Source organism: Lactuca serriola, chromosome 5, assembly GCF_051521515.1.
Source record: "Lactuca serriola cultivar US96UC23 chromosome 5, Lser_US96UC23_V15, whole genome shotgun sequence".
In the NCBI taxonomy this organism is placed as follows: domain Eukaryota; kingdom Viridiplantae; phylum Streptophyta; class Magnoliopsida; order Asterales; family Asteraceae; genus Lactuca; species Lactuca serriola.
This window is the reverse complement of record NC_136412.1, coordinates 362705702-362725793: the sequence shown is the minus strand read 5'-3', so window position 1 is coordinate 362725793 and position 20092 is coordinate 362705702. Positions and strand designations below refer to the sequence as shown.

Sequence of the window (20092 nt, the reverse complement as noted above, 5' to 3'; positions counted from 1 at the left end):
AAAAATACTCATAAATTTACTCTCCATGCTACTAAGAATCGATCCAAAAAATAACCGTGCTACTAAGAATCGATCCAAAAAATAATAGATCATTTGTTCCTATATATCCTCCTACACAATAAAATGGTGATATGTGTAACATTTAATGCTCATTTATTGATAGGATATATCCACATGTCATCATTTAAATGGATAGGAAGATTGATAGGAACAAAATGTAGGAGGATATTTAATTTCTCAAAGAAAAAAAATGGTAGGCACGTGATCAGGGGGATTAAACATTTAAACATCACAAGATAAACCCTGTCGATGGACGCTATAATAAACTTAACACAAGGACCAACGATGTAACAAAAAGAAGTTGAACCAAAGTTGTCTATTTCACAATACAATGGGATCTTTTATGTAATTTACTCTAAAATTTTAATCAGAAATTATTTAACCAGCATTTTGCGACCTTAACGTGGAGAGTGACTCCCCATCCTTGGCCATTAACCGACAACCAGGGAGTCAATTGCATTCTTTAGATGCATCTAAATTACACTAAATAATAGAAACACATATTAAACCATTTATATTATATTATACGACGACCTTAATATTCTCTAAAAGTTAAGGACATAAACCCAGTGTCATCACCAAAACTGCAACCCAGCCAGAAGCATTCAAGTGTTCATAAACCAGAGGAGCGGTTAGCATACTCCTGAACCAATGCTCCGAAGAGTGAAGGCCTCTCGATCAAGCGTGAAGGTTTGTCAAATTCTTTAGCATAACCTGTTTCCAGCAACAAACACATGATCATGTGTTGTTTAACACACAAACTCCATCAACAAGTATTATATATTTTAATTAAAAACATGCTAGGGTTACCTGCATCGATGACAAGAACACGGTCACAGTCCATGACGGTGGGAATTCTGTGAGCAATGCTAATGATGGTACAGTCGGCAAAGTCTTCACGTATGATCCTCTGAATGACAGCATCTGTTTGTGAATCCACAGAAGCTGTTGCTTCGTCCATGAACAACAACCTGCTGTGCTTCAGCATCACCCGCCCCAAGCAAAGAAGTTGCCTTTGTCCCACGCTCCAGTTATCCCCATTATCCACAACTACAAACAATTAAAACCAATACATATATCAATATATACACTTTTATTAACCAAGAAATCAAGTCTTCGGATCAGTTTAATTTTCTAGTACCTGCAGAATCTAGTTTACCAGGTTTTGAAGCTACAACATCACTAAGTTGGCATCGTTCAAGACTCTGCAAAAAAAAAATCATGCAATGCATAAGATTAAGATTAAGACTGGATAAATAAAAGTTGTCGTCATGCATATATGGTCCATAGAAAAATAAAAATTACATGCGTACCCTCCAAATCTCTTCATCAGAATGTTGGCCAATAGGGTCGATATTGCTTCTCACAGTGCCTTCAAAAAGGATTGGTTCCTGAGGAATGATCCCAAACCGAGACCTGAGATCATGGAGTCCGAGGGTGGAGATGTTGATGCCATCAATGATTATGCTTCCACCAGAAGGCTCCACCAACCTAAACAGAACCTGGATAAGAGTTGATTTCCCACCTCCGGTTCTACCAACCACACCAATCTTTTCACCTCCTCTAATGCTCAGTGTAATCCCTTTGATCACCAAGGGCGTGTTTGGACGATATCTAACCTGTGCTCACAACCAAACATACAAGTACAACTACTTCAAATCATATCATATTTACTCTTAAAAATGGCCATAAGTTTTAAGTAAGTTACCTGCAAATCTTTGAGCTCCACATTGCCATGTGAAGGCCAATTTGAAGGAGGAGCGCTGTCTTTCTTCACCCATTCAGCTTCTGATGGTATGTTGGTGAACTGTTTAATCCTCTCAACAGAAACCATACGGTTTTCCACAAAGCAGCTCATGTATAAAGCCCAAAACAGCACTCCATTGAGTGACAATCCATATGATAGTGATAATCCGACATTTTCTGTGATCAAGATCACTTATTTAAATAAATAACAACACCAGCTATAGCTATAGCTAGGAAGGAATTATGGGGTATGGTTGTGAGTTGTGAATATACCTGGTTTAACGATACTGCTAGGCAAGATGATCATAAACACAGTGGAAACACATAAAAATAAGCTTCCAATGAACTCCAAACGGAAACCTAACCACCCGTTGGATCCATTGTTGTGAAAATCCATTCTCAGGTTTCCATTCACACGATCAACATTTTCTTGAACAAACCTGTCCTGCTTTCTGAAACACCGAATCGTCATAACCCCAGAGATGCTCTCCGAGAAATGGTGAATAACGGGTGCCTTTGTGATTGAGTCAAGTCGCGTTATTTCACGAGATGTTGCAAGATAGTACGCCTGAAACAATCAAAACATTAATTAATTTAATTACCTTATTGTACACGTATGCTAACACATGCAGATGAAACATACCCGATACGAGAAATTGAGCCAACCCAATGGAACCAGTAGGAACACGGTTGGCCAAGCATACTGACAAGTGATGATGATAATGCTAATCACTGTTATGTACATAGCAAGAGTCAGGCTCATCATAAACGGAAGGAATACATCGATATTTGTTTGATCACTTGATGCCTGAAAAGATTGAACAGATAAGTTGCATAAGAATGGTGTGTGTGTGTGTGTGTACATGTTAGCAGTAGTTAGTCCAACAGAAGAAATGGGAAATGTATTTAATTTACCCTGCTAAGAATCCTTCCTGAAGGTGTAGTGTCAAAAAATGACATTGGAGCATGAAGGATGCTGTGAAGTATCTGTTTAAAGAAACTCTGGGAGGTTTTTAGACCGAGGATTGTTGAAGAAATGACTCTACCAAATACCAAAAGAAAGGACAGACCGGCTATCGCTGTATAAACTTGTATAAACAATGAAGGGTTGAAAGAGGCTGCTCGGTCCTCAGAAGTTTCATAGGCCAACCAGTAGTCACTTGACATCTGTGCGCCTTGCCATAAGAATGAGAAAAACAAAACAGCAATCACACCCCACCATCCAAAAGCCTCGGTCAGGTACACTTTATAGACACTTAAGCTGATCCTTCCGGTTTCCCTCTCCTCTTCTTCGATTAGTTTTGATGTGCCTATGACAGAACTAGACTTGGATCTTTCTAAAGCCTTGTCATCTTCTTCCCTTGGGTTATGGCTAGGAGACTTCTGAAGAGGTCTTGGGGAAGGGCTTTCAGGTGTTGTAGCTTCCATTTCTACCAGTTGCATAGAGGTGTCGTGAGCCGACACTAGAGCCTTAAAATCCAGGCCAGATTCTAGTAGATCGTCGTACTTTCCTGATTGAACAATCATGCCATCTCGCATCACCTGATAGTTAGATTCAATAATCAATACCCGTGTCTCTAAACATTTAAAACAGATACATGCAGTTACTTACTAATATTTGATCAACGTTATGAAGGAAATCAACTTGGTGGGTAACGAGCAAGATTGTCTTGTTTCTGAGGGCTCCCCTCACACACTCCTGCACCATCAGAAACAAAAATAAATCTGAGAATTTGTATACACAAATATGCATCAACTTTCATATTCATTCTACTATACCTTGAATATTGAGGAACCAGTGTGAGCATCTACGGCACTAAAGACATCATCAAGAAGATAGATGTCACAATCTTGATAAACGGCTCGGGCAAGTTGAATCCTCTGCTTCTGACCACCACTCAGGTTAATCCCACGCTCTCCGATTTCAGTCTGATCTCCGAATTCCATCATTTCCAAGTCTTTCTCCAAGCAACAAGTCTTGATTACTTCCGTGTATTTCTGTTTATCCATTGGCAAACCGAACAGAATGTTTTCTTGGATTGTCCCATTCTGTATCCATGCCGTTTGTGCAACATATGCAGTGCTTCCACACACCCTCACCTGTTTCATATATCAACAAGCAACAAAGTTTATTTTAAATTACGTGTTTTAATTTTTCTGGGATCATAATCACGTCCTAAAGATTACTGGTTTACCTTCCCGGAGATTTTGTGCATCTCGCCAATAACGGATGAAAGAAGAGATGATTTCCCAGAACCTACAGTCCCAACAATTGCTGCAAGTTCACCTTTCTTGATGTTAAAGTTCAAATTCTTGACTACGCCTCCTTCAGCAGCTTCATCATCCCAGCTAAAAGACCCATCTTCAACCTCAACTGCTGTCGGGCCACTGCAACCCTCCTGTCTCTCCACCGCCCCCTCATCCAACTCCTTACTCAACATGAACCCATCCAATCTCCCCAAAGAGATCATGGCCTGAGACAGGGAGATCATTGACTGAGGGAAAGTTCGAATCGGCTCCTGCAAGTTCTTGAACAGCGATGTGGCAGTGAACACTGTCCCTGCATCAAGTGGGATCCCAAGCCAAATTGCAGTCCCAAAGGTGAGCGAAGAGATAAACAAAGGGGAGCTCCACAAAACGATCATGTTTCCACCAATGGAGATCATGAATTTGGTAAGCCACCCGTATTCAGACTCACGAAAGGCCTGAATCCTCTTGTTGAAATGTTCCTCCCATGCTTGGAACTTGATCACCCTCATGTAGTTAAGCATCTCGTTGGTGGCTTTCATCCTTGAGTCACGGTTTTGCATTATATTGAACTGAAACCTGTTATTCCTTTTGGTTCCCAGAACCACGTAAATGATAACTGCCACCAGGCCGACCAAAGCTACCAAGGAGGGCGTACCGAGGTAGGAGTAAAGAATGGCTAATGCTACCGACACTTGGAGTGGCATAAGCCAAATAGCATGCAACTGAAGCATCATATCTGACAGCTGTTGAGCATCTACTGCCATGTAGTTCACAATCTGTCCAACACCATGAGACTGTCGAGCCGAGCAAGAGAGCCGTAACCCTTTTTTGTAAAGGGAAGTTATAAGGGTGGACCGGATTAACATGCCCAGCTTCTGAGAATTGAAATTGAACTGGTGGGATGACAAAACTTCAATGAATTTCGCAACAAGAAGGATTAGTATCAAATAGTACCCCTCGTATGGGGAGGTGCTCTTCCCTGAGGTGAAATCCACGAATCTTTGGATCAACAGAGGTCCGACATACATAACACAGAGCCTTATAATGGCAAGACACGCAGTGAAGGCAACATGTTTCCAGAAACAACGAAGCAATGTGACTCGAACAGGATGTTTAGAATTTTCGTGAGGCTTAGGCCAATTCTGTTCAAAAAGCTTGGCCATTTTTTCTGCCCGGTGTTCGGGTGAAAGTGTTGGGATGTCCTCCAGTTTTAGGGGGCTCTTGTACCCTTTCTGCAACAATGGGTTCATCCACAGCCAAAAGATTTTTGATGGGATTGAAGCGGATGCCCATCCACTCACTTTTATCGACTTGCTCAACTCATCACCCCCTGATACTTTACCATTGCCATTGACATTGCCATTACCGTTCAGTGATTCTGATTCTGTTTTCACTATGATTCCGGTTGAGCCAGTTATGGAAAGAATTAAGAGGAAAACCGAAAATGGTAGAGATATCAATGAAACTATGTCTTCGGATTTCAAAGGTGTAGTGTTTCTGGTGCCAGAAACTAGACGGGCGATGCCAGAAGCAGCCATTAAAGTAATGACGATGAAATTTACTGCCCAGAAACCACGGAGGGAGAGCGGATGCGTTGAGGCTTGAAATCTCTTCTCGTGGATGATCAACACTGTGATTACAAGGAAAGTTACAGCTTGGATTACCCAACAGATTCCATCTACTAGCTTCCATGGCACCTGGGGATTTCGTGTGAATACCAAAATAGAAGAAACAATAGATAGAACCACTAAAATGGATGTCACGAGCAGAGATATCTTAAACCAAACATTGGTATTCACAAGTACTCTACTTTTAGGAATGAGAGGTTCTTCGTTGGTGGAGTGGCCACTGCTGGCGGAGGTGAATCTTGAATACAGTTTTTGAATAGCAAAAACGAAGAGGATAAGCAAGAACAGGACATCAATGGAGGATAAAAGCGCCCTTTGAGGGCAGGGAGCGAGGAAGATGAACCTCAGCCATTGGAGTACGAATGAAATTCCTGAGGCGTCCTCCGCCACAACAGAGCTTGAAGAACATGAAAGAGAAGTCATCCAATATGAAGAAGAACCAGAAGTCATCTCTACTAATAAATCAAAGTTGATTTCCGCTCGAACCCACCAAAGATTCAGCGCCAACCCGTGGAGAACTTACGATTTTTATTCTACGCTTCCACCCATTTGCATCCTGTTAAAAAAAAAAAAAAAAAAAAAAAGTGTTAAACCAGACAAAAGAAGAGTCCCACCACAATATGACCAGTAATCCAAGTATGTACAGTACAAGAGATGAGACAAATTTCTTAGGTTCATGAAATCAGATTAAGATCAAAACTGATGTTTGCAACACGTGAAAAAATCTGATAAGCAGAAGATAATATTAATATGTTAGACATCTGAGCTAGGGATGATGAATTCGATGTATGTGTTCCTCGTTAAAATTTGAAAAGAAAGATAAATTAATATCCCATTCATTAAAATACACCGACATATTGTTTAAAATCATGTTGCATATGATGAAATTATCAAATACCCAGAAGATAGAAAAAGAACTATGAAGACTGTGAAAAGGTACAGATTTTGTTGGTGGAGAAGAATTTTTTTTAAAGAGTCAAAGATTTTAACCCACGTCCCAATGAACTTAAATCAATGATTTCATAAAAAAAAATGAAAAGTCAAAAAGATCGTAGACTTTTGTAAAGAGATGACCCAGTAACCAGCTTCTGGTGACCGGAGACTACAGACGCTGATACAATGGATTGAAATACGAGTTGTACATGACGCATAGATGGTGGTAACATCTTTCTCACCTTTTTTCTTGGTGTGGGAGGGAGGTGATGCAGCGGCGGGTGTATTTAATGGTGGTTCAAATATATAACACAAAAGGGTTACGTAGAGGAAGGTAGATTTTGTGGTCGACGTTGAGCCGATGAAAATTGAAAAGGCAAAACAGAAAAGAATCTATAAGCGGATTGATGGCGTTTTTAGGTGAAATTTTAGTTGACTTCATTGCTTACGTAGGTAGGTATCGTATAGTGATATGGATACATGATTTAAATCCACTCGTTGGCCATACCTACTCCCTCACGGAAACCCGTTACAATAATAGTCAAATAATTTGCGTGATTTACATATTTGCCCTACGTTTTTCCATTGTATTAACAAAACTATAAAAATGGTCCCTATAGTTTATTAAAGGTGACAAATTCAGTCCTTGTTAATTTTTTTGACAAACATGGTCCTTATGGTTTAGCATGTAGCACTTCTAGCTACAAGCTTATTACTTAACGACGACTACGATACTTCAATCTTTTGGTTTAAGTCGGATACTACATCGAACTTGGTTCTCTGTAAGATACATATCTTATCCGGACTCAATTTTATATGACCGCTAAGGTCAGAAAAACAATCATCATCTTAGTCATTACTGAAACGATGGTAATGACATACATGAACAAAACGTAATCAATTACTAGCGTCTTGGTAACCTTGTGACTTTCCCGGATCCAAGTGTGAGTCATGTGTTTCCGGTAGTATAGGTCTCTACTACCTTTCACACGTACTCATACTCGTCCGAAGTATTACCTCTCAGTTCTCCAAGTTATTATCACAAAAACAATTTTAACACATACAAATGTGTCCAAACAATCATAAAATTTTCCCTAGGCTCTACTAGGACTTCTTCCATGCGTATCTTCAATCATTAATTTTGCTTCAACTCGGTTGGTGGAGGAAATGCCAGATGATGAGATAACTTCATGGATTATACCAAAAATATTTCTTTCTTCAAATCGAAAGTGTACTTCTCCCGTACTAGACGTAATATTTATTAGACACGTTCTAAAGGCAAGATACCTCTCTTACGGTATCTTCCGATAGGTATCAGTCACTATCATCAGCTTTCTTATTTCCTTTATTTGCTCAGTCTGGTATGAGTCTTTATCATGACGTTCCATACACCTTAATAATTGTTCAAGACGAGAAATTTAAGATAGAGAAGGTTTAGATGTGTAATCCTCCTTATTACTCCGAAAAGTTACATACCAGTTCTAATACCGTAATTAAACGTTTAGAAATCTGAACACATAAAGTTTCCAGATCCGGTCGGCAATAGACCATAGATCTGATAGCATCATAAAGCATATAAGGCATATTATAGCATAATTCATTTAGCACATAAAAGCAATTTAGGCATCTCCCCTAAATAAGCTAGTGCTCGTGTCTATTCACGCATACTTCCTAAATATAGCAAACACTCATCCCACAATCATCGTTTAGCATTGTAAGTTTAAGTCCAAAAATCATCAAATATTCCTAGTTCGTTTAAACTAATGCTCTGATACCAACTGTGACATCCTCATTTTCACGACCAGAAAAGCCCGATTTGTTTATGCTTAGTATTGCGGAATTTGTTCCCAGAAAACATGATAAAGATGTTTATCAAATCATTTCTGAAGAAATGTATTTTTATTTATATTAAAACATTGGGATGTCATCGTCAATACAAAAACATAAGCATAACAAAATATTACAAGTCTTACAGTAATTAAACTAGTGGCCTAATACTCCTTGAATCTCTCAGCATGATGTATTTTTCATATAGCCACCTGTGATACAATAAACTGAGTGGGTCGGGTTGGAAAAACTAGTGAGTATATAGGGATTTTAATTCCAAAATGTTATATATATATATATATATATATATATATATATATATATATATATATATATACACTCACAATATACAATTTCACCTCATATAAGCAATTTTACCCCACCCCATCGACACGATCCATACTCTCGGATCTAAAATTAACAGCTTTAATTGATCCATACTCCCGAATCAAGTATGTCTAATCCATGCTCTCGGATCAATGACAAATGACTATGCCCACTCCATACTCTCATACTATGGACGAATGACTATGTCTAATCCATGCTCTCGGATTAGTGACAAATGACTATGCCCTCTCCATACTCTCGAACTAAGGACGAATGACTATGTCTAATCCATACTCTTGGATCGATGACAAATTTTAACTTTCCACCTTCCGTGTATATCTCACCCGTACTCATAAGAAGATACTACCTGATATTTATCTGAATTAATTTAGGTTTATTCTATATCCTAAATCATCATATATTATCAGATATGCTCTTAACACGTATTTCAGGCAATATCAAATATTTTACACATAAACATATATTTAATATTTTAATTAATACTTGTATTAAATGATGGGTTTTATGCATAAGAAACATTCCTATGTGCTCATACAAACCCTAATGCTTGGATCTAGGTTTATCTATTGTACATGCTTTGATTCCAAGACTTACAAACCTAGATCTATCATATATAATTCGAAATTACCATAATGAAAACAGATCTAAGTGGTTTACCTCTTCCAAGTAGCTTGAATCCTTGTAATCTTCTTGATCTTGAGCTTAGAGTCACAAATGTAACTCCTCTAATGGTTCACAAACCCCACAAGCAAGAAGGCAATATGAGAGAGGGTGAGAGAAGCTAGAAATCGGCCTAAGGTTCTCTTAGAATCAAGTGGTAGCCGATTTCAATACCATAGGGGTCTTATTTATACTGCTGGTTGCTAGGGTTTCAGCCTAAACCCTAACGGACAGCTTAATCACCAAGCAGCCCATAGAACCTTCTAGATTAGGGCCCTTGGACGAAAATATGATGGATCCCCATCATAATTTTGTTCCCCCTTAGTCCATTAGGTTCTCCAGCCCAAAACTCAACTATCATGCATTTGACAGTTTATACCCTTTTATTTAATTAGTCTCTTTTAGTCACCAAATTAATTCCAAATTAATTTATGACCAATACTAATTAAATAAATATGATTTCTCCTTTAATATATTATTCTTATAATATATTAATAAACCATAATATTCTCTCTTTCTCCTTAAATTACCTTGTCAAGTTACTTTGGAGAAGGCAACCCAAAAGGAACATGCACAACCGGGTCAAGTACATACCAAATATAGTTACGGGCTTAGACACTAATCCAACAGTCTCCCACTTGGATAAGTCTAGTAACTATATCTCACATATGGCTTCAGAATCTGATTAGCAATCGTAGCTCTTATACTCTGTTGTCTACTCTGATCAACTTGTCCTTTAGATAAGGGATTGTATAATCCTCTGTTTTGGATATCATGCTGACAATGCTTATTGTCCAGCACTTGTTCCTCGATTTTCGATTTGTTTGACATAGAATTTAGTTGAACACATCAACTTTATTCTGACCGAGCCCGGCACATAAGTTGTAGTGACATAAGAACATGGTTTGACATGCGGAATTAAAGCTTGCACAATTGAACATGGTGATTTGGGTGTTTAAGAGATATATTGAATGTATATGGTGTTACACAAAAAGGATCTAGATCTAGACTACATAAATAACACACACTTACACACTCACTTTTACATCTCTCAAGCACACCTCTACAAGTGGTATGAACCCACTATTTATAGAGGTGTTTACATGTCTCTCTCTCACTCTAACAAACAAATGGGTCTAAAGGCTAAAGCACCACATGCAAGTGGGTTTTACAAAAGTCAAACATTTACAAAGTCATGAATGAATAACTTTGCACCCCTAACATTCTCCCCCTCAAAGTTAGGAATGAATGACCCACTTCAAATCTTCCAAAGTCAAGCACTACGCGGTTCGAGCCTCAAAGGTGACACATGTCGACACAAACTTCAATCTTCAATTCTTCCATGATTCTTCAATTTGGGCTCTAGGATGTGAGACCATACAATCCGAGCAGCAACGAATGATTAAATCCAAATAATCACCCAAAAGTTGCGCATAAAAACACACCCCAAAAATCTTCAATAAACCAAACCCATTTCGAATACATCACTTCCGAACTTCCAATTGCATCATCTCGTAATCTTCAAAACTTCAAGATCACTTCGGTCTTCAAATCCGCGTAATATGAAAAATTCAAGTTCGAATTTCCATATAAAACTTCTCCCCCTTTTTATAATCGAAATTTGATTATAAAACTCCAAAGGAAAAAGAACGTGCTTTATTCGGAATTTTTCATGTCAAAACTCCCCCTTAACATGTGGCATAAACATTGTGCTTCAATCCGGAAAACCCAAAAAATAACCAATTTTTATCGTCGTTCACGGATCGCCTTTGACAAAATTTCTCAAAAATGGGTAGAAATTGTCAATTTCAAAATTCTGCAGTGACCCGGTGCGCCAAAAACAACCAAATATGCGAAACACACTCCCAGTTGCGAAACTGGGTAAAATGTGTAAATTCGCACAAACTGCAGGGACTAGATTTGAAAATTCTGCAATTTCATCATTTTATGACCCCATTTGCGAAGTTGGACCATTTGTACTATTTTGTGAAAAGATCAGGGACCAAATGCGAACATATTTGTTTTCTTCTTCAATTCACGTTATACAAGTCACTTGATTCGCATTTTCCTTACAAAGCTTCGCATCCTCATATGCAAAGTCAATGAAGATCCAGATGCGAACCCAATTGATCACTTCGCATCCTCCTTCAATTTCCAAAATCGAATTTTCACACTTTGCATGGCTTCAACCATAAAACTTGCGAACCTGATTTTGATTCACACAAATGCGAATAACACCATTACATACAAAATGCGAATGAACATTTTTCTGACTTCCAAATTGCGAATTGATTCACATATGCGAATCACAATTTTATAACATAAAGCGAATCCATAAAGTAAACACAATTTTTGAGTCACCCATATGCGAATCACTTTAAGACCCAGATGCGAACTCAAGACCGAACAAATCAATCTGTTCATTCATTACTTCAATCGGCATCAAAAGAACTCACATAAACCCATCTTTAAAATGATTCACCAAATGCGAAGTGAATACCAAACTGAATCTCCTTCGCATCTGTCTTATACCCTTTGACAACATTCTTCCCTGTATACACAAATGAGCCCAACAATCGACTCCAAAATTTGCGAAATTAGACTAACATCGATTTCAAATATTTGAATCTTAACTCAAATCGATCGTTATTCCTTCGTTAATGATTCCAAGTCGTCGACACCAAAATCAAACATTCGTTTTTCAATCACCAAACCCAAAATCGAATAACATATCCTTTATCAATTCATCGTTCATTCGACTATCAACCATTAAACATCAAAAATTGATTAGCCATCGATTCAACATCATCAGTTATGACTTCAAAAACCTGTTTGTTATCAATCATCGATACTAAACCTTCAATAGTTAAAATCGAAATCTCAAAATCATCAGTCATCAATCGCTCAATTCAAAAAGATAATATGATCGATAAATTCAGATTTATCAAGAGAAAAAATCAATCGATCGATCAATGAGTTGAATACAGTATCGGAGTGTGAATTTCAATTTGATTCCAATCGAATAAAAGAACACCATTTGATCGAGAATTCAAATTTAATGAATCGATTTTAGAAAAATGATTCAACAAATCAGATGACGATGTACGAAATTTATACAATCGTTTGATAAACATATGAATCAATATGCAATGTGAGAGAGAGATCAAGAAACTCTTCGTGAATTAACTATTGACTTCGAACTGAAGATCTAGAAAGCAGATGATGTAAAAGATATGAGAACATTTTGAGTTTTGGGCTTAAACGAATGAACAATAAAGGATCAATATGATTATTTGGGCTACATCAAATGAACAGTAATCACAAATCAGTTTGGGCTTGAATTTTGATTAAAACATGAACAATAGACGACTTTTGATTTTGTTTTTGGTTGAATTTGATCAAACAAAAAAATTGATTGGATCAACAATGAGGTTTGAAACGAATTAGATCCAATGAATAAAAACGATCAAAAATCAAGAACGCAAAGCACGAATCCAAATATTACGAGAGATCATAGAGAGAGACTCACCAAAATTTCTCAAATTGCGACAAAAGTTGCCAAACCGAGAATCGTTCTTCAAAAGTCACGTTGATCGTGAAAACCAAGCTCTGATACCAATTGTAGTGACATAAGAACATGGTTTGACATGCGGAATTAAAGCTTGCACAATTGAACATGGTGATTTGGGTGTTTAAGAGATATATTGAATGTATATGGTGTTACACAAAAATGATCTAGATCTAGACTACATAAATAACACACACTTACACACTCACTTTTACATCTCTCAAGCACACCTCTACAAGTGGTATGAACCCACTATTTATAGAGGTGTTTACATGTCTCTCTCTCACTCTAACAAACAAATGGGTCTAAAGGCTAAAGCACCACATGCAAGTGGGTTTTATAAAAGTCAAACATTTACAAAGTCATGAATGAATAACTTTGCACCCCAACATAAGTCAAACCAAATCATTAAGTGGCCAAGATATCACTTTTATTCTCATGGAATAAAAGGAACAGATCAACTTCGAATCATATGCATCTATCATTCACTGATTGAATCATGCACAATAATGTGTTTTATAACATCAAGTTACTGATGCGTTTACACATCATCAATGCATAACCAACCAGCAAACAACAACCATATCTCTAAGTTTTAAGACTATATGATATTATCGCTTTGCGATCACTTAAGGCAAAACACCACAAAGTGATACCAGCAAACTCGGGTTTATTCCAATGCTCAAATCATATTCATAAGCATTCATGAACTTTACAGCAAACCTTTGCTATGTCTAAAACCTTTTAGACAATCTACAAACAATTCATGACAGTCTTCATTCATATCTACTTCCAAAATATGGCTGGTTGTGGGCTGTTTGAATAATCCTATCATTCAGGAAGTCAAAACATGCAAAATGGAAACAATAGATAAATAAACAACACAAGATAATAGCTTTACTCATAAATAACACAATTTTATTTATTCATCAAATGTCAAGTACAAACTATCTATTACACGTTTCCTATCTAATCCAAACTTATATCATCCTTCAGCCCAATGCTCCTAGCGTGCTGCAAGTGTTTGACCCTACTCAGTCCCTTCGTAAGGGGATATGCTAGGTTTTCTTCTGATGATACCCTCTTCACAACGAGGAGTCCTCTTCTACCCGATGTCTGATAAAATGGTATTTCCTGTCGATATGTCGAGATCTACCATGATCTCTTGGTTCCTTGGTCAAGGCAACCGCTCCTTCATACTCTATTTGGATGCTTCGCATCGACAAAACCCTCTGGCTGATTCATGTAAACATCTTCAGCCAACTTTCCATTAAGGAAAGCGGTTTTCACGTCCATCTGCCATATTTCATAATCATGAAACGCAACTATTGCAAGCATTACCCTAATAGACTTTATCTTCTCAACTGGCGAGAAGGTCTCATCATAGTCAACTCTGGTAGTTTGAGTAAATCCCTTTGCAACCAATCGCGCTTTATAAGTATGCACTTTCCCATCCATGTCCGTCTTCTTCTTGAAGATACACTTGCACCCAACTGTCTTACGACCCGATACATTATCAACCAATTTCCAAACTTGGTTGTTGTACATGGACTGAATCTCGCTGTCCATCGCCTCTTTCCATTTCGCAGACTCCGGGCCTACCATGGCTTCCTTGTAGCTGCTAGGTTCGTCCAAATTTACTAGTGTACTATTACTAATAAACGTATCCCCTTCAGTAGTAATATGAAAACCATAAAACTGGGGTGGAACACTAGCCCTAGTGGAACGTCGAAAAGGTAAGGATTCGTCAACAGGTTCAACAGGAGTTTCCTCCTCAAGTTGAGTGCCAGTGTCAGAGGTTCCTTCATCGCTTTGATCTTGAATCTCTTCAAGTTCAATTTTCCTCCCACTATCTTCTTGGCTTATCAATTCCCTTTCTCGGAAAACTCCTCTTCTAGCAATGAAGACAACATTGTCACTCGGTTTATAGAAAAGATAGCCAAAAGACTTTTGCGGATAGCCGATGAAATAACACTTCTCACTACGAGGTTCGAGCTTATCGTGAGTCTCTCGTCTTACGAAAGCCTCACAACCCCTAGCCTTAATATGTGCCAATGAGAGAGCCTTCCCTATCCACATCTCGTGAGGAGTCTTGGAAACCTTCTTGGTGGGACCTAAGTTAAGGATATGGGCGGCAGTCTCTAAGGCATACCCCCAGAAAGCTATTGGTAACGAAGTCCGACTCATCATAGAACGAACCATGTCCAACAAGGTCCGATTACGTCTCTCAGCCATACCATTCAATTGTGGCGTCCTCGGAGGCGTCAATTGCGAAACAATTCTGCATTCTTTTAGATAGTCGTGAAACTCAAGACTTAGGTACTCTCCTCCTCGGTCTGACCGAAGCATCTTGATTTTCCTGCCCATCTAATTCTCCACTTCATTCTTAAACTCTTTGAACTTTTCAAAGGTTTACGACTTTTGCTTGATTAAGTAGATATATCCATATCTGCTATAATCATCTGTAAAAGTCACGTAGAAGCGGCAAGCATCCCTTGTGGTGGATCTAAAGGGCCCACACACATCGGTGTGCATGAGATCCAATAAACCCTCACCCCTATCACAAGTGCCAGTAAAGGGTGACTTGGTCATCTTCCCAAGTAAACAAGATTCACACGTGTCATTGTCCCTAAGGTCGAATGACTCCAACACTCCATCCTTTTGGAGTTGGGCTATGCGTTTCTTGTTGACATGGCCAAGGCGAAAATACCACAAGCATGCTTTGTCTAGACTAGTAGACGAGTCAATATTCAAAAAATTATTTCCTAAATTATCAACAACCATCACAGATTCATAAATCCCATTACAAGGTAATGCATTGAAATAAAAGACACCATTCAAATAAACGTTAATAGAACCATTACTATTATCAAAAGAATATCTGAAACCTTGTCTAAACAACCCATGAAATGAAATAATGTTTCTTGCTATCACAGATTCATAAATCCCATTACAAGGTAATGCATTGAAATAAAAGACACCATTCAAATAAACGTTAATAGAACCATTACTATTATCAAAAGAATATCTGAAACCTTGTCTAAACAACCCATGAAATGAAATAATGTTTCTTTCCATATCTGGCGAATAACGACAATTGTTTAAATCTATCCCTAACCCATTACTCAACACTAAAAAATAAACACCGACTTTGGTCACAGGCGACGATCTTCTGTTTCCCATAATTAGGTTCATCTTTCCGTGTTCCACCTCCCTACTTCTTTTTAGGCCCTGCATATCAGAACAAATGTGGTAACCATTCCCTGTATCAAGAACCCATGAAGTAGCAAATGATGAGTTATTAAATTTAATAAAGTACATACCTGCAAAGGTGGGCTTAATCTTCCCATCTCTTATGTCTTGCAGATATTGAGGGCAGTTTCGCTTCTAGTGACCTTTTTGGTGGCAATAGAAGCACTCTGCTTCTTTGGGATCGGAAGAGGGTTTAGCAGGGCCGGCTTTGGTCCCACTTGAGGAAGAACCATCTCGGGGCTTCCCTTTTTGGTGGCTCTTACATGGAGCCTTCCTCTTTTTACCCTTTCCTTGACCTATTGCCATCACAGGAGCGGCCACAACAGGGGACGGTGCAATGAATTTGTCTTTGAGGTTGCTCTCAGCAGTCCTCAAGTGTCCTTGGAGCTTGCTTAAGGAGACCTCCTCCTTGTTCATGTGGTAGGTCATCCTAAACTGGTTGTAGCAAGAGGGCAAGGAGTGGAGGATTATGTCGATAGCCAAATCCTCATGAAACTTAACATTAAGTTTGAGAAGACGATCAACACACCTCTGCATTTTCTGCAAATGAGAAGTTAGGGATTCTCCACTCCCCATCTTAGCGGTGATCATGTTAGTAATGATCTCATAGCGCTCTTGCCTCGCGCTCTGGTGATACCTTTCCAGCAAATCTTGATGCATTTCATACGGATACATGTCCTCATAGGACTTTTGGAGTTCGAGGTTCATGGTGGCCAGCATGATGCAGTGAACTTTCATAGCATCACGCTCGTGGGCCTCAAAGGCGGCAAACTCTTCAGGAGTAGCAACATCTGGGATGATCTTCTCAAGCTTTTCATCAAGGACATATTTTTTGTCCTCGTAGCGTGTGATCATGCGAATATACCTCATCCACTCATTGAAGTTCGAACCATCAAATGTCACTTTCTGACACAGGTTCATCAACGAGAATGACCCAGAAGCGTTGTTGTTGTTGTTGTTGTTGTTTGCAGACATCTAAAAAAGAAAGGAACAATGTTTGATTACAAATGAATCCCTAATTAAACACCCAAATGAGAAATTAGGGCTAGGATCCAACTACATTATTTACAACTTAGAAAGGGATGCCGTACTCTAAAAGTAAATAATTTGAAGGTAAGTGAATGTCGATTCACTAATTCTCACCATGAAAAACGAAAAAGCAATTTAGGCTTTAAATGTATTGAGAACTCCTAGATCTTGAGATTCATTGAACTTTTCAATGGCATGTTTAAATCTCGATATGAATTTCAAATTTGCGACTGGGATACCGAGGATCGCAAACAAATTGTGAATAATCGTGCGAATCAACATGGTGCACTCAACGTCTCTATCCTCTAATCAATGTGCCGGTAAACCACACACGCTCCATTGATCTATGACAAACATCGAGTCACCCTCCGCCACCAATGTCATCCCCAAATTGATGTGTCGGTTAACCACACGCGCTCCATCAACGTTTGACAAGGGTACGAAGTATAATTCCATGGATTAGCATCATTTTCACAATTTAGCCTAAAGTAACTAAGACTGGAAATTTGAAAAATATGTAGTTACTTTGTATCTTACATTATACTTTTAATGAGGAGATGGTTGCCCTATCATACCCGTTCGGCTAACGACCCTCCACCAGTCAAGCAAGCGGTAGGTGTGAGTGTACACCCATTAAGCGTCATTTTATAGGCAGCAACCTTATACCCACCTTATAGACTGGCTTCATGAATGGGGCCTACTAACGGTAAGACTAGCATTTTAAGTTATACACACACACACACACACACATATATATATATATATATATATATATATATATATATATATATATATATATTAATTAAGCTTGTAATAATATATATAGTATAGGGTTGAATTTTAAACTTGTAAAACTCTAAGGGTTTGAAATTTAAATTATTCAAAATTAAACTTTTAATCACAAACTTCAAATTTCAAAACTTGAGGGGAAGTTTTGAACTTTTCAAAACATAAGGGATCAAATAACAAATAATTCAAATTAAACAATTAATTTCATAATTATCTATATTTGACCTAATCTTATTTTAGTCATTAGATAATTACCAAATAATTTTAAATAATCCATATTTATCATATAAACAACCAATATTTAAAAGATTTGAAATTATCTATCGTTTTGGCAAGGATAATCATTTAATTAAGATAAAATTCGGATTTTAACTTCAAAAAACGATTTAGGCATCAAATCCAAGTCAAAACAGCAGCTAAATCCTGAAACACCCTCTGTTTGACGCACAAACTCGCCGAGTCGGACCTGGACTCGCCGAGTCCAGATACTGGCTCGCCGAGTTGAGTCGGGCAGAGGCAAAAACTCGATTTTTAGCAAACAAAACAGTTAAGCATCACATACAATTGAAACCAATCATGGCTCTGATACCACTGATGAGTTTTATGCATAAGAAACATTCCTATGTGCTCATACAAACCCTAATGCTTGGATCTAGGTTTCTCTATTGTACATGCTTTGATTCCAAGACTTACAAACCTAGATCTATCATATATAATTCGAAATTACCATAAGGAAAACTGATCTAAGTGGTTTACCTCTTCCAAGTAGCTTGAATCCTTGTAATCTTCTTGATCTTGAGCTTAGAGTCACAAATGTAACTCCTATAATGGTTCACAAACCCCACAAGCAAGAAGGCAATATGAGATAGGGTGAGAGAAGCTAGAAATCGGCCTAGGGTTCTCTTAGAATCAATTGGTAGCCGATTTCAATACCATAGGGGTCTTATTTATACTGCTGGCTGCTAGAGTTTCAGCCTAAACCCTAATGGACAACTTAATCACCAAGCAGCCCATAGAACCTTCTAGATTAGGGCCCTTGGACGAAAATATGATGGATCCCCATCATAATTTCGTTCCCCCTTAGTCCCTTAGGTTCTCCAGCCCAAAACTCAACTATCATGCATTTGACAGTTTATACCCCTTTATTTAATTAGTCTCTTTTAGTCACCAAATTAATTCCAAATTAATTTATGACCAATACTAATTAAATAAATATGATTTCTCCTTTCATATATTATTCTTATAATATATTAATAAACCATAATATTCTCTCTTTCTCCTTAAATTACCTTGTCAAGTTGCTTTGGATAAGGCAACCCAAAAGGACCATGCACAACCGGGTCAAGTACATACCAAATATAGTTACGGGCTTAGAAACTAATCCAACATTAAAATCATGTTCATGAAAGGGACTATGCACTCACTTGTTAAAGTGACGACTAGAAATTCGGGCAGCGCTTCACTTCTAGCAACTGTCTTTTCCTTTGACGTAACCTAGCATTATTATCACTAAGTTTTAGTCTAATATTTATTGCGACTAATTATTAGTCTAGATGCATCATTAACTAAAAGTCTACTTCAAGATCTATCAGGTAAGGAACAACTGGGCAGGATCATATCGGAGGTAGGGATTATTTGGTATACGAAGTATACTGTTTGGAAATCCCACTTTAAACGCCTCACTAAATCACAACCTAGACATCATCCCTGTAAGTAGATTAATCGTTATAACGACTTGGAATTACTGATAAATCTTATTTATATGTTCATAATAACAATAATGAACTTAAACATAAGTTATACTTAAAGTATGGTAAACATAACTCACTTATTGGGGGTTTTAGCGAGGAATCGGGCTCTGCACGGGCAGAACTTCTGATCCGAAAGCTCTTCTTCTCGGGGCCTTCTGACGCTCCGGGACCCACTACTAACACCTAGGAGGTGCTAGGGAAGAGCCTTGAGGGTTTGGGGATGTTGGGAGAGAATGGGTTAAAATGATGTG

At 38.1% G+C, this 20092-nt stretch overlaps 1 protein-coding gene across 1 annotated transcript; it reads right to left on the bottom strand.

Moving 5' to 3' along the window:
• Positions 1 to 348: 348 nt before the first annotated feature.
• Positions 349 to 7018, bottom strand: LOC145055736 (ABC transporter C family member 4-like). The gene is made up of 12 exons (XM_079004122.1): positions 6860 to 7018; positions 4002 to 6240; positions 3586 to 3906; positions 3419 to 3505; positions 2722 to 3348; positions 2450 to 2614; positions 2080 to 2374; positions 1769 to 1983; positions 1374 to 1679; positions 1202 to 1265; positions 871 to 1110; positions 349 to 774 (listed from the first exon to the last, which is right to left on the bottom strand). Exons 2-12 carry the CDS (start codon positions 6132 to 6134, stop codon positions 674 to 676), a joined length of 4554 nt encoding a protein of 1517 aa, XP_078860248.1. The 5' UTR covers positions 6135 to 6240; positions 6860 to 7018; the 3' UTR covers positions 349 to 673.
• Positions 7019 to 20092: the final 13074 nt, after the last annotated feature.

Bases quoted from the DNA above. Each gene is read 5' to 3' on its own strand.
- LOC145055736 (XM_079004122.1), bottom strand. From the start codon at position 6,134: ATGACTTCTGGTTCTTCTTCATATTGGATGACTTCTCTTTCATGTTCT. The intron at 3,349-3,418 runs GTAAGTAACTGC...TCTAACTATCAG, and splicing joins ATAACGTTGATCAAATATTA to GTGATGCGAGATGGCATGAT. The intron at 1,680-1,768 runs GTAACTTACTTA...TTGTGAGCACAG, and splicing joins TGGAGCTCAAAGATTTGCAG to GTTAGATATCGTCCAAACAC.